Here is a 10946-nt window from a genome sequence, read left to right as displayed (position 1 = left end):
GGGAGGCCGGCCTCTGGTTGCTTCCAACCCCAGCCGAGCTCCCAGCTCGGGGATGTGTGCTTGTGTGTGCGGAAACAAAGCGCTATTCAGCAGACTGTTCCTGATTCCTCTGGATTTCGTCCCTTTTCCCCTCTCCCATGAAGAGCTCACTCAGGGCTTGTCACTCAGGCCAGAAAAGGGGTGTCAGGAGTCCCAGAGGGAGGGTTTGGCTGGGATCTGATTGGAGGGAAGCACCCCTGCCCCGCCCCCCCCTTACCCTTTGGCCCCCAAGCTCCTGGGAATGGGAGCTGGTTTATGCAACTCTTCTGACCTGTGGCTTTGTCTTCATGTTGAAAGAATGAGCACAGGTTTGGGAATGTCTGCGCATCTGTTGTGTGTATGTCTGAGGACCCGCAGAGAGATGAGCAGCGTGGGGGGCTTTGCTAATTCTTCCCCAGCAGCGTGCCTTGTGAGCGGGATGTCCTGTACTCCGTGCGGGGCATGGGGCCCTGGGGCGTCTGCACCTGCATCCGGTGGGTGTGGTGAGACATCTGTGCCTGGAGCGTAGCCCCGACGTCACCTGGTCACGGGCACCCGGGGATGAGGGGCGCAGCATCAGAGCCTGGCCCCTTAAGGGATGAGCTATATAAGGTCCACCTGCGGGGGCTTGAGCAGGTTTTAGCAGCCCGGGCAGGAGATGGAAGATGCGAGAGGTCATTGCTGGGCTGGAGCAGCTCATCTTCACCTTCGAGAAGGACGTAGAGATGCCGAAGGGCACTGGCCTCCTGCCTTTCCAGGGCATGGACAGTGAGTGAGGACAGGGTGTCAGCCATCCTTCTGGAGGAACTTGTGCCAGGCCCCCTCTCCCCAGCCTTCTCTGGAGGCTTCTCTGCTCAGCTCCTGAGGGGGCAGCCCCTTCACTGCCGCTCACCAGGGAGACTGAGGCAGCGGGGCTGGGGCCGGTCACCTGTGATTCCCAGCTTAGTCCCTCCCTTCTTAGGGGCTCAGGCTTCCCCTCTTACATCCTCTCCAGGACTCCAGGAAAATGGGGCTGACTTCCAGGCAGCCCATTTCCCAGACTGGGCAAGCAGAGAGACACAGAAGGTGAATTGTGAGAAGCCAGGAAATTCCACATTGGCCCCTTGAACTCCCTTGTGCCCCTCCATCCCCTCTGTTTCAGAGTTGGGGGGCTTAGGTGTTGAGGTCTCGGGGCTGGTTCTGGAGGCCAGCATCCAAAAAGCCAGGAACTTGGGGGCCCCCAGGCCCAAGCCTCAGGGAAGTTCGGGGTGGGGGGGGGGCACTTCTTGAGTAGGAAAAGCCCCTCCAGCAGCTGCAGCCTCTGAAGAAGCTACCTTCCTTCTTTCCCTTCTAGAGTTGGGCTGGGCTGCGTGCAACTTCTTCGCTAAAGGGCTCTGTGACAAAGGTGGGTCAGCAGGAGAACCTGGCGGTGGGGGGTGTGTGCAGGGGCAGTCTAGACTACGGTGGGTTCTGCTTGGCCTGGACTAGGGTGTCGAATCTGCACCTGGGGAGGGGAGGTTGGAATGGAGTCGAATTTGTCTTGTAAGGAGGCAAAGGGCAGGTGGGTGGGTACATCCCTCAGGAAGCCTTCCCCTCCCCACTAAGGATTTCCCTGGCCCAGCAGCATTGATTAGGGTACCCAGCGCTACCTGGAAGGGGACATTCCCTTCTTTCCACCTTACTGGGGGGGGTTGTGAGAGTTTTGGGGGTTTCAGCCTGTGTGTTCCCAGGAGGCCCCGGGCTTCTTGAGTTTCCTCCCAGCCAGGAAAGCAGTGCCCTTCTCCCCGCTCCCCTCCCCTTCTCACCCTCTGGATCAATATGGGACCTGGTCAGCTGTTCTGTGTAGTCTTTATGTTCTAAGCTGTGGCCATTTCCGTCTCTGAAATGCTACCAGTGTCACCTGTTTCTCCCCCACCCCAACTTGGATTAAGTGATACCTCCTTCTAAGCCCCTCTCCCCCGGTACAGGAGGCCTGAATCCAACCAGGGTTTTTCTCAACCTTTGGCTCATGAACTACTCACAGCCCCTTCCTGTAGAAATACACAGTTGCCCAAAAGTCTTGTCTTCAATCTCGGGGTTCCCAGTCCCCCTATAGATCCAGGTTAAATAACCCTACTATTGTGAATGAATTTAGGACCAGTTTTTCGGATCTAAGTGATCCTTGGGAAGCCAGGAGGCCAGGAGGGGCCCAGGCAGGGAGGGGCTGGGGTGTTATTGCCATGTACCTTGTACCTCATTTGTCGTGTTGGCTCTGGATGACGGGGTGAGAGGGAAACCAGCTCATTGCGCACTCGAGGCTCTATGCAGCCAGGACTGAGATGCCGCCTTGGGTCCTTCCTCCAAAGCAGTGGTTCACAGTGACACCCTCTTGCAAAGAAATACCACTGCTCTGGTGGGAGGTCACACCCGAGCAAGTCACAGGCCCGGGTGACGGGAGGACTATGTACAAAGAAGCCCTTCACACTTTCCCTCCCCTTCTATCTGAGAGTCAGCCAAGCCTTCTATCTGAGAGTCAGGCTGGTCCTGCTCAGGAATTTAGGAACTGGAGCATCCTTCGTGCAGTTGGCAATACCCCAGTGAGAAGATAACAGAGTTACATAGAACATTTCCACTTCCTTCTAAGTTGTTACAGAGCTGGCTCTTAGGTCAGCACCTTAGGTCTCCAGACTCAGGAAACATAACCTTTGGGGGAGTTTTTGTTTTTTAAAATTTTATTTATTTATTTGACAGAGAGAGAGAGAGAGAGCATGAGCAGGGGGAGAAGCAGAGGGAGAGGCAGCCTCCCCGCTGAGCAGGGAGCCTGATGCGGGGCTCGATCCCAGGACCCTGGGATCATGACCTGAGCTGAAAGCAGACGCCCAACTGACTGAGCCACCCAGGCGCCCCTGTGGGAGTTTTGAAGACCTGATTTTAACAGGCCCTTCGGGAGCACTGGGTGCCCTAGACCGTGCTGGGTGGGAGCCCCGGGCTGGAACCGTGGCTCTGCTCTCTGGTAGGGGCCCCACCATGAGCCTGGAGGAGAGGGGGCCGTGAGGTGCCTGGGAGCTGCCCTGACCCCCTGGGGCTCCCCGGGGGTGGAGAAGGGCGACGGCAGGCCAGGCAGAGAGGAGAGTTTGGGCAGAGGCGTGGTCATGCCAACAGCCACCTGTCAGGACTACCGAGCATCCTCCGTGTTGCCTCTGGCCCTGCTTCCAGCTCCACCAGGGGTCAGGTGATGGGATCGAGGGAGGGCAGCGGGGGTCTGATCCACAGCCTCTCCTGGGGCGTTCCTTCAGGGCTGAGCTGGGTCCAGGCTGTGGGCAGCTGGGTGCTCTGGTGTTCCCAGGGAAGCTCTGCCCGTTCCGGCACAGCCGGGGGGGGGGAAGCTGATGGTGTGTAAGCACTGGCTCTGGGGCCTGTGTAAGAAGGGCGACCAGTGCAGTTTCTGGGACCAGTACGACGTCACCAGGATGCCCGAGTGCTACTTCTACTCCAAGTTCGGTAATGCCCCTTCCTGGCTCCAGGCCTTGCCCCGGAGGTTGGCAGTGGGGACTGTGAGAGGGGCCGAGGTCTTGAGAGGGGGGCACTCAAAGGAGGCTGTGCATGCCTCGGGGGGCAGACCAGGCCTCTCTGAGCCTCGGGTGCCCTCTTCTCCAGCCCCCCAGATGCAGGGGAGCTGTACTCTGGGGTCCGTCCCTGTTCACTGCCCTGCAGGTCCCCCCCCGCCCCCGGGGAAGGGAAGGGTGTGGCTGGAATCAAAGGCTGAATTGTTTCCCTCATCACAGACCCGGACTGACTGTCCGGAAACAAGCCTGGAACGGGCCAACTCTCAGTCCCGGGGTGGGTCAGGGCCAGGGGGCCCCAAACGGGCATTTGGAAGTCACTTTCACGATGCTTGCCCAACACACAGAGCACCCGTGCTACTGACCTGTCCGCTCTCTCCATTGTCTTGCTATTATTAAGTCTTATTTTAGAAGGAAACTTTACATTGCTTCCGTAAGTGGAAAGCTATCATCTCTGATGGGCAGTGCAAGGTAACTGTAAACATACAGTCGTGAGGTTCAGAGGCCCTAGCCTCTCAAGTTATCTTGTGTGGTCAGGTCTGGACCGTGTTCTCCTGCCCTCTGGCCTCAGGACCTCCTTTTGTCATCCACGGGGCTGCAGAGGGGGAAGACACAGCCACTAGTCACCTCCTTTAAGAATGGTCTGCGAGTGTTTCAGATCTCATAAAATATCTTCCCAATAAAATTCTACAGCTCAGTTCTTTCAGGAGCTGGAAGGAGCCCTAGGGATTATCTAGTCTAGTGCTTTTCAAACTGTGTTCCAAAAGAGTGACCTGCGGGGAGAGAGCTGGCCCAGTCTCCAGGGACCTCTCTGAGACAGCTTCAGGGGTAGCTGTCCTTCATTAGTGCCAATGGCGGGGGGTGGTGGGGGGCAGTCCCGGGTATGTGGGGAGAAAGCAAAGCATCCTCAAAGAGCTCCTCCCAGGCCAAAGTTTGTGTCCTGTCTGCTCAGAGTTGAGGTTCAGCTGCCCGCTTGTGTTTTTTTGAAAGGAAAGACAAAGTTTATCTGGATCCCGGCTCCCCTTGGTCACCACCTAAACCTCTTTCATTTAAAAATGCCTCTTATTCATTCCTTCAGTAAAACTTGGTTTGGTTTTCTTTGGGGACTCGGATACTGTGCTGGGGACGGTCACAGGGATAGAACCAGGTTCCCTTCTGCCCTCAAATACCTCTCGCTGTGAGGGGCATCCATGTAAATCATTGATGGTAGTTTGTAAACTCTGTTTCCGCTCTTGGAGCGGAATATTAGAGATATTCTAATATCCTATCAAAGTAATTATCGTTCTTCTTGCAAGTAAGTTGTTTTATTTAGGACATTATGTTGGGAGGTGGTGGAGCACGAAGGGGCAGCTGAAGGGGGCCAGGGGCTTTGGGCCCTGCGGCTGGCCCCGAAACGCTGAGTGGAGGGTGGGGTGTGGGTGCCACCTGCTGGCCATCAGAGGAATGCGGAGACGTGCATCCAGGCCGAGGCAGAAAGGGAGCTTGGCCCAGGTGACTTCCCACCACCTGACCTGTCAAATGCTCACCAGCCCTGGGGTATGTCACTCCATTCCTCAGGAGGCTGGAGCTCAGAGTCAGCGCTCGGCCAAGGGCTGCACACAGACGTCGAGCGTGTAAGCCCCTCGTCAATGCGAGGAAGCCCGGTGATCGTGGCCACGGCATTTCCCCTCTCTGAGCCCTGGTGTCCTTGTTCGTGAGATGGGAGGGTTGGAGGGGATAGTGGTTTAAAGCTCTTCGGGGGCGCCTGGGTGGCTCAGTTGGTTAAGCGACTGCCTTCGGCTCAGGTCATGATCCTGGAGTCCCTGGATCGAGTCCCGCATCGGGCTCCCTGCTCGGCAGGGAGTCTGCTTCTCCCTCTGACCCTCCCCCCTCTCATGTGCTTGCTCTCTCTCATTCTCTCTCTCTCAAATAAATAAATTAAAAAAAAAAAAATCTTTAAAAAAAAAATAAATAAATAAAGCTCTTCGGTATCCGTGCACTGTTCTCCAGGTGAAACCTGCTTTGCAGAAGCACAGTGTAGAAAATAGATCTCTGGAGTGGTTTGAAAGCCAATGGGGTGAACCCCGTGAAGTTCCTTTTGGTTCTGAGAAGCACCAAGTTGTAGATTTTTAAGGAGGATGAGATTGGAAGCATTCACCGCTTCTCTACTCAAGAGGTGAAAAATGAGCCGAATCTTCCCCATGGCTCCTTCAAAGCCCCTGGGCCCCTAAGAGAAAACTAAGGGGGTTCTTACCACAACTTTCACGTGGTCTGTCCAACAGGGCTGGCTCCTTCTAGGGGACCTGAGTCCTGGGCCAACCCACAGACCGATTACAGCGCAGGCGTTGTGAAGCTACAGGTGTCCCTCATGTCGAGTCTGACATCCTGGTGCCAACTTGGGAGCACTACTCTGCTCTTCTTGGCATTTCCACCAAAAAGGACTGTGCCGTGGTTCTGGAAACATTGTAGGTGTCGTAGTGGTGAAGATGAGAGGGCTTTCATCAGCATCCACAGTGTGTCTTCTTGGATCGTTAGCTGCTCGCTCTGGGTCTCCCCTCCCCGCCTCTCCTCTCGTTCCTTCCTCTCTGGTGGCCTCCAAATGCCTTCAGTTCCGGCCCCTCCTTCTGGATCTCTGGCCCTGCCTCAACTCTTCCAGATGTGTTTATTCCCACCCAAGCCCTGCTTGGCATGTAGTATTGGGATCCAACCCCCTTAGATTGCAGGAGGGATTCGAAAAACCTTGCTGTCTTGGAAAAGTGGCCGATGACAGACGGCAGGCAAGTGGCTTCTATGCAAGGGGCAAGGTCAGTCCAGTTTGGGGAGGGCGGAAGTAACAATAAAGATGAGCCTACATTTAAAGAATGCTGGATTTTTCAGGTGATTGCAACAACAAGGAATGTGCCTTTCTCCACGTGAAGCCAGCTTTCAAGACCCGAGACTGTCCTTGGTGTGACCAAGGTTTCTGCAAGGATGGTGAGGCCCCAATGGAAAGGGAGCACTAGGTGATCAGGATGTGTGTGTGTGGGGTTCCTGGCAGGGGAAGGAGGCATATTCCTGATGAAGCCCCGTGGGGCCTTCCCAACAGAAGGTCCTTCCATCGTTCTCCCCAGGCCCGCTCTGTGACTTTAACATTCAGCCAACGATGGAAGGACCTGGCACAGAGCTGGCTTCTTGGAGCAGGGTTACCTGGGCTCCAATCCTGGTGACTTCAAAGTGCATCAACTGTGTGACCTTCAACTAGTTGCTGAACTCATCTCCTCACTTATGAAAAGGGGAAACCCCTCCCTCGTAGGGTTATGGAGTCGGTCAGATCTAGGACCCCACGGGAAGCCCTTGGCATAGGGTCCCACAGGAGACAGTTCATCTACATTCTCTTCTCTATTTCTTTTAACCCGCCCCCCCCCCCAGGGGTGTGCTGAAGCTTGCTCCATCTACCCCATTAAGAAGCAGCTTCCCCCCATCACAGTCCCTCTGCTCTGAGGACTACGTGCTTTGTTTTCCTTTGTTTTCAGGCGAATTGCTCTGAGGCCTTGGCAGTGTTGGTTTGGGGGATTTTAGGGGAGGATAAGTAGGTTGTGGGGTTAGGGTTTCCCCAGCTGTACCTTCTGGAGCTAAATAAAGATGGCACATGACTGTCCTCAACCACATCAATTCGCCAAGATGCAGTGTGCTGGGACGCTTCCAACCCCATTGTTCGGGACCCACCCCAACATATTCCGAGGTCTCCTTTCCCCTCTCAGTCACGCGGCTCGGAAGCAGGTGCTTTGGGCGGTCTGGAAGGGACAGGGAGATTTATGCACCCTGTGAGGTGGAGAGCCTGTGACTGCCATACCCTTCCGCTGCGCTTTGTCATGTGTGTTTCTGGCTGTTCTTTGCCCAGCAGGTCCCTGTGTAAGCACTGCCATGTCCATAAGACAATGTGTGTTAACTAATTAGTGGGTTTCTGCCCCGAGGGCCCCCACGGCCAATTTGCACAGTAAGTATGACCCCTAGATCAGCAAATCCCACTTAGTACGGGGTCCGTTCTGTGGCTTCTAGATCTAGATCCTTCCATACCTTCACTGGCCCAAGGTGGGAAACGAAGTGTCTGGTGAGCATCTGCCCAGTGTTTTCCTTGCTAGCTTACCCGGCACACCCACACCCCCTTCCCCCACTTGGTGCTGCACTGAATACCCCAGGCTGATAATGTGTATTCGTGTTGGGCACGGACATATAGCTCTTCACAAACTGTTCTAGAAATGAGTAGAAACCCTTAACACGCACCCCAACCCTCTGCAGTTCTCCCTCATCCCCCTGGCTGGCGTATGGGCTCCTTCCCCACAGGGTTCAGAAATGGGAAATCTGCAGCAGGCTGACACGGAGCATGCTAATGAGCAGGTGACGGGGGCGAGGGTGGGGTGGGGTGGGTGGGGTGGGTGGAGCCAGGCTGTAATCATCTCTCTCTACTTCCTTCAGTCCCAAGATGAATCTTTTTATTCAACTCGAGCTACACGAAGGTGAGTGCAGGCAGGAAGGGGGCAGGTGTGTCTGGCTCCCTTTACTGCGCATGCTCCCTGGGGAGCTCCCTCTCCCTCTCTATCTCTGGCACCGCACTATGCCCAGCTGCCCTCTCTCACACAATCTGCTCCAAGTACCCACCCCGGGAAAGGCACACGCCACCACCCAAATCCCCTCCAACCTCTGTAACCTCTGCTTCTTGCAGGACTGCTCAGCTTATCAGCCCCTGAGGCTTTCCTTCTCCTTAGCTGGATAGTGCGTGCGCGTGTGTGATCTTTATGCCCACCATGGGGTTTGAACTCACGACCCCGTGTGTGTGTGTGTGTGTGTGTGTGTGTGTGATCTCTATGCCCAACATTGGGTTTGAACTCACAACCCCGAGATTAAGAGTTGCATGTTCTACCAACTGAGCCCACCAGGTGCCCAACGTGTGAGGTTTTAAAACAAAGAACGAGGGGCCCAGCTCCGTATTTGTGGTCCAAAGGTGTTATTCCGAATCCAGGCCCTCCTGGTTGTGCCCAGTCTCTCTGGGAACATATACCCTTCTTACTGCTATCAAGCACTGAAGAGCACCTCCCCACATCAGGGGTCAGCAAACTACAGCCTGTGGGCCAAATCTGGCCACTGCTGTCTTTGTACAGCCTGGCACCCAAGAATGATTGTTTAAAAAGATTAGGGAAAAAGGCAAACAAAAGAACATATTGTTAACACGGGAAAATGAGAATGTCCGTTCTGGAAGTTTTACTGGATTGGGGCAAAGCTCACGGCTTCCGCATCCTCCAGAGCCGGTCTCGGGCCTACGCAGCAGGGCTGAGTGGCTGCCACAGAGCCCAGATGGCCTGCAAAGCCAAACGTCTTCCTATCTGGTCTTCCACAGAAAGCCTTTGCTGACCCCTGGCCTGGATGACTGAACGTTGGGCTGCCGGTGGGGTCAGAGAGGTCAGAACAGGCGTGGGAACAGGCCTCTGCTCAGCCGCCGGGCATCAGCGCGCCCACATCCGGCCCCTCCGCAGGAGGGAAGGCCCGCGCCGGCTCGGGAGGGCGCCCCCTGCTGCCTCTGAGTGGGATCTCTGCTAGAAGGTGGGAAGCCTCTTCCATGACTCTGGGCCATTCCCAAGCCCATTTTAACTCTCATCTGGAGGCATGTTTTGGCAATTAAAGCTGTCACTAAGGGCATCTCGAAACCAGGTTTCTGCCGGAACACCTGGCCAGAGCCTCTGCCCTTGGTGTAAAGCCACCATGTCCGCAGTTTTCTCCTGACCTTAGCAGCTCGTCAACCGGCCATGGGGTTCAGCACCTCCTGCTTCTGCCTGGGAGCCTCGCAAGCCCCCTTCCCCGACCACGGAGTACCTGCTTCTCCACCCTCAGGCGACCCCAGGAGCCCCTGGTCTCCTATCGCTCGGGGCTCAGGGCACTGGAGCAGGGCCCGGGCTACACGGTGAGTTGCCGCGGACAGACCAGGCCACTGCCCTGCTGAGGGCAAGGGAGGGGGGAGTGGCTGCTGTTGGTCAGGTAAGACCACCACACTGGGGGACAGGGGTGCAAATGAGGGGGGTGGGGAGCACCGGTAACCCCAATGTTTCTAAGTCTCCATGACTTCAACTGACGTACATCTCCGGCCAGACAAGACTTTCCTTCTTTAAAAGCTAGTAAGTTAAACAGCTTTCACCTCCTCCTTTGCTGCCTACGAATTCTGAGTTCATACATGAAGATTCGGGGGGCAGGATTTGGTAAGGAAGGGAACGTAGCACTTTTTCTGGTTTTGTTGTGTTTTTGCTATTTTCTGGCTTATCAGAAAGAAAAACATAACTTCATGAGATAACGTCTACATTGTCCTGTGCTTCTGACTCCTCTATACTGATAGAGAAGGCTCCATCAGGAGAGGAAGGGTGCAGAGCTCCTGCCTTTCTCATACATTTGATTTTGGGGCCTCTGAACATCTGCAGGTCTGTTCTCTGGGACAGAAATCCTGGCTTGAATCTCAAGGTCTTTCAGGCCTGAGATGGAGCTTCATTTAAGAGAGCATCCATCAAACTCCTTAGAATGACAGCTAACTAGCTCTCAGGGTTCCCCAGACAGGTTAGGGTATTCCTCTTGGGATTTGAATTTACAAAAAGTCACACCACTCATCTTTTCCTTTTAGTGTCGAAGCGTGGGCCATTATGCCAGCCAGCGCAGTAAGACTCCAACAGGTAGGAGTTATCAAAAAAGGAAGCCCTGCTCTGTGGGCTAACCAAAGACCTTCTAGTGAAGACACCCAATGGCCTTTCTGTGGGATCCTATGGTCCCAGGGCCCAGTGAGCCCTCGTGTCAGCCTCCACGGGGCAGGGGATGCGGGATTAGCAGCCTGCCGTACGCAGGCTTATTTCCTCTAATCCTGTGAGGGAGCGAGCTGCTAAAAACACAACAGGACTGGGGGCAGATGGACTGTGGTAGGACGCGGTACCCGTAACATGGGGGAGCAGAATGTGCGTACACCCCAAGGTCAGGTGTGTGGCAAGTACAGGTGTCGCGCTCCGCGCAGTTCGTGCACGGCCGCCAAAGCCCGGCAGCATGCAGCGGTTCTGTGCGGACCGTCTCACCGGCTGCTCTCAACGATTAAACCCAACAGGTCTCCTTAGCACGGCAGCTGCTTCCCTGTCTGGCCCGTGCCTCACGTGAGGAGCTATGGGGAGGGAGGTGCTACAAACAGGGCTGACCTTGGGGAGGCGAGGGAGTGACGGGGCCCATTTAATGTCATACTATCTATGCTGATGCCTCAGTCAAAGGCCACTGCGAGTTAGTCCACGGGGAGGCTAAGCCAAGCCTTTCGGGGAAATGGGGAAAACAGAAGGTGTGTGGCCTCCCTACGCCCTTTGGCAGGTGGAGCCAGCTGCCTGGCCAACCTGGAGCTGGAGGGTAAGGGGCCAGGGCAGCCTGGAAGAATGCTGG

General features: G+C 55.5%; 1 protein-coding gene across 1 annotated transcript; it reads left to right on the top strand.

Annotated features, from left to right (window-relative positions):
- Positions 1-671: 671 nt before the first annotated feature.
- Positions 672-7740, top strand: CPSF4L (cleavage and polyadenylation specific factor 4 like). The gene is given in 6 exon segments (XM_032429809.1): positions 672-786; positions 1352-1402; positions 3323-3351; positions 3354-3477; positions 6396-6491; positions 7401-7740. Coding segments are annotated over 6 exon segments (501 nt in total). The 5' UTR covers positions 672-683; the 3' UTR covers positions 7499-7740.
- Positions 7741-10946: the final 3206 nt, after the last annotated feature.

Source organism: Phoca vitulina, unplaced genomic scaffold, assembly GCF_004348235.1.
Source record: "Phoca vitulina isolate PV1807 unplaced genomic scaffold, GSC_HSeal_1.0 scaffold41, whole genome shotgun sequence".
NCBI classification, from domain to species: domain Eukaryota; kingdom Metazoa; phylum Chordata; class Mammalia; order Carnivora; family Phocidae; genus Phoca; species Phoca vitulina.
This window is presented reverse-complemented; position numbering and strand designations above follow the sequence as displayed.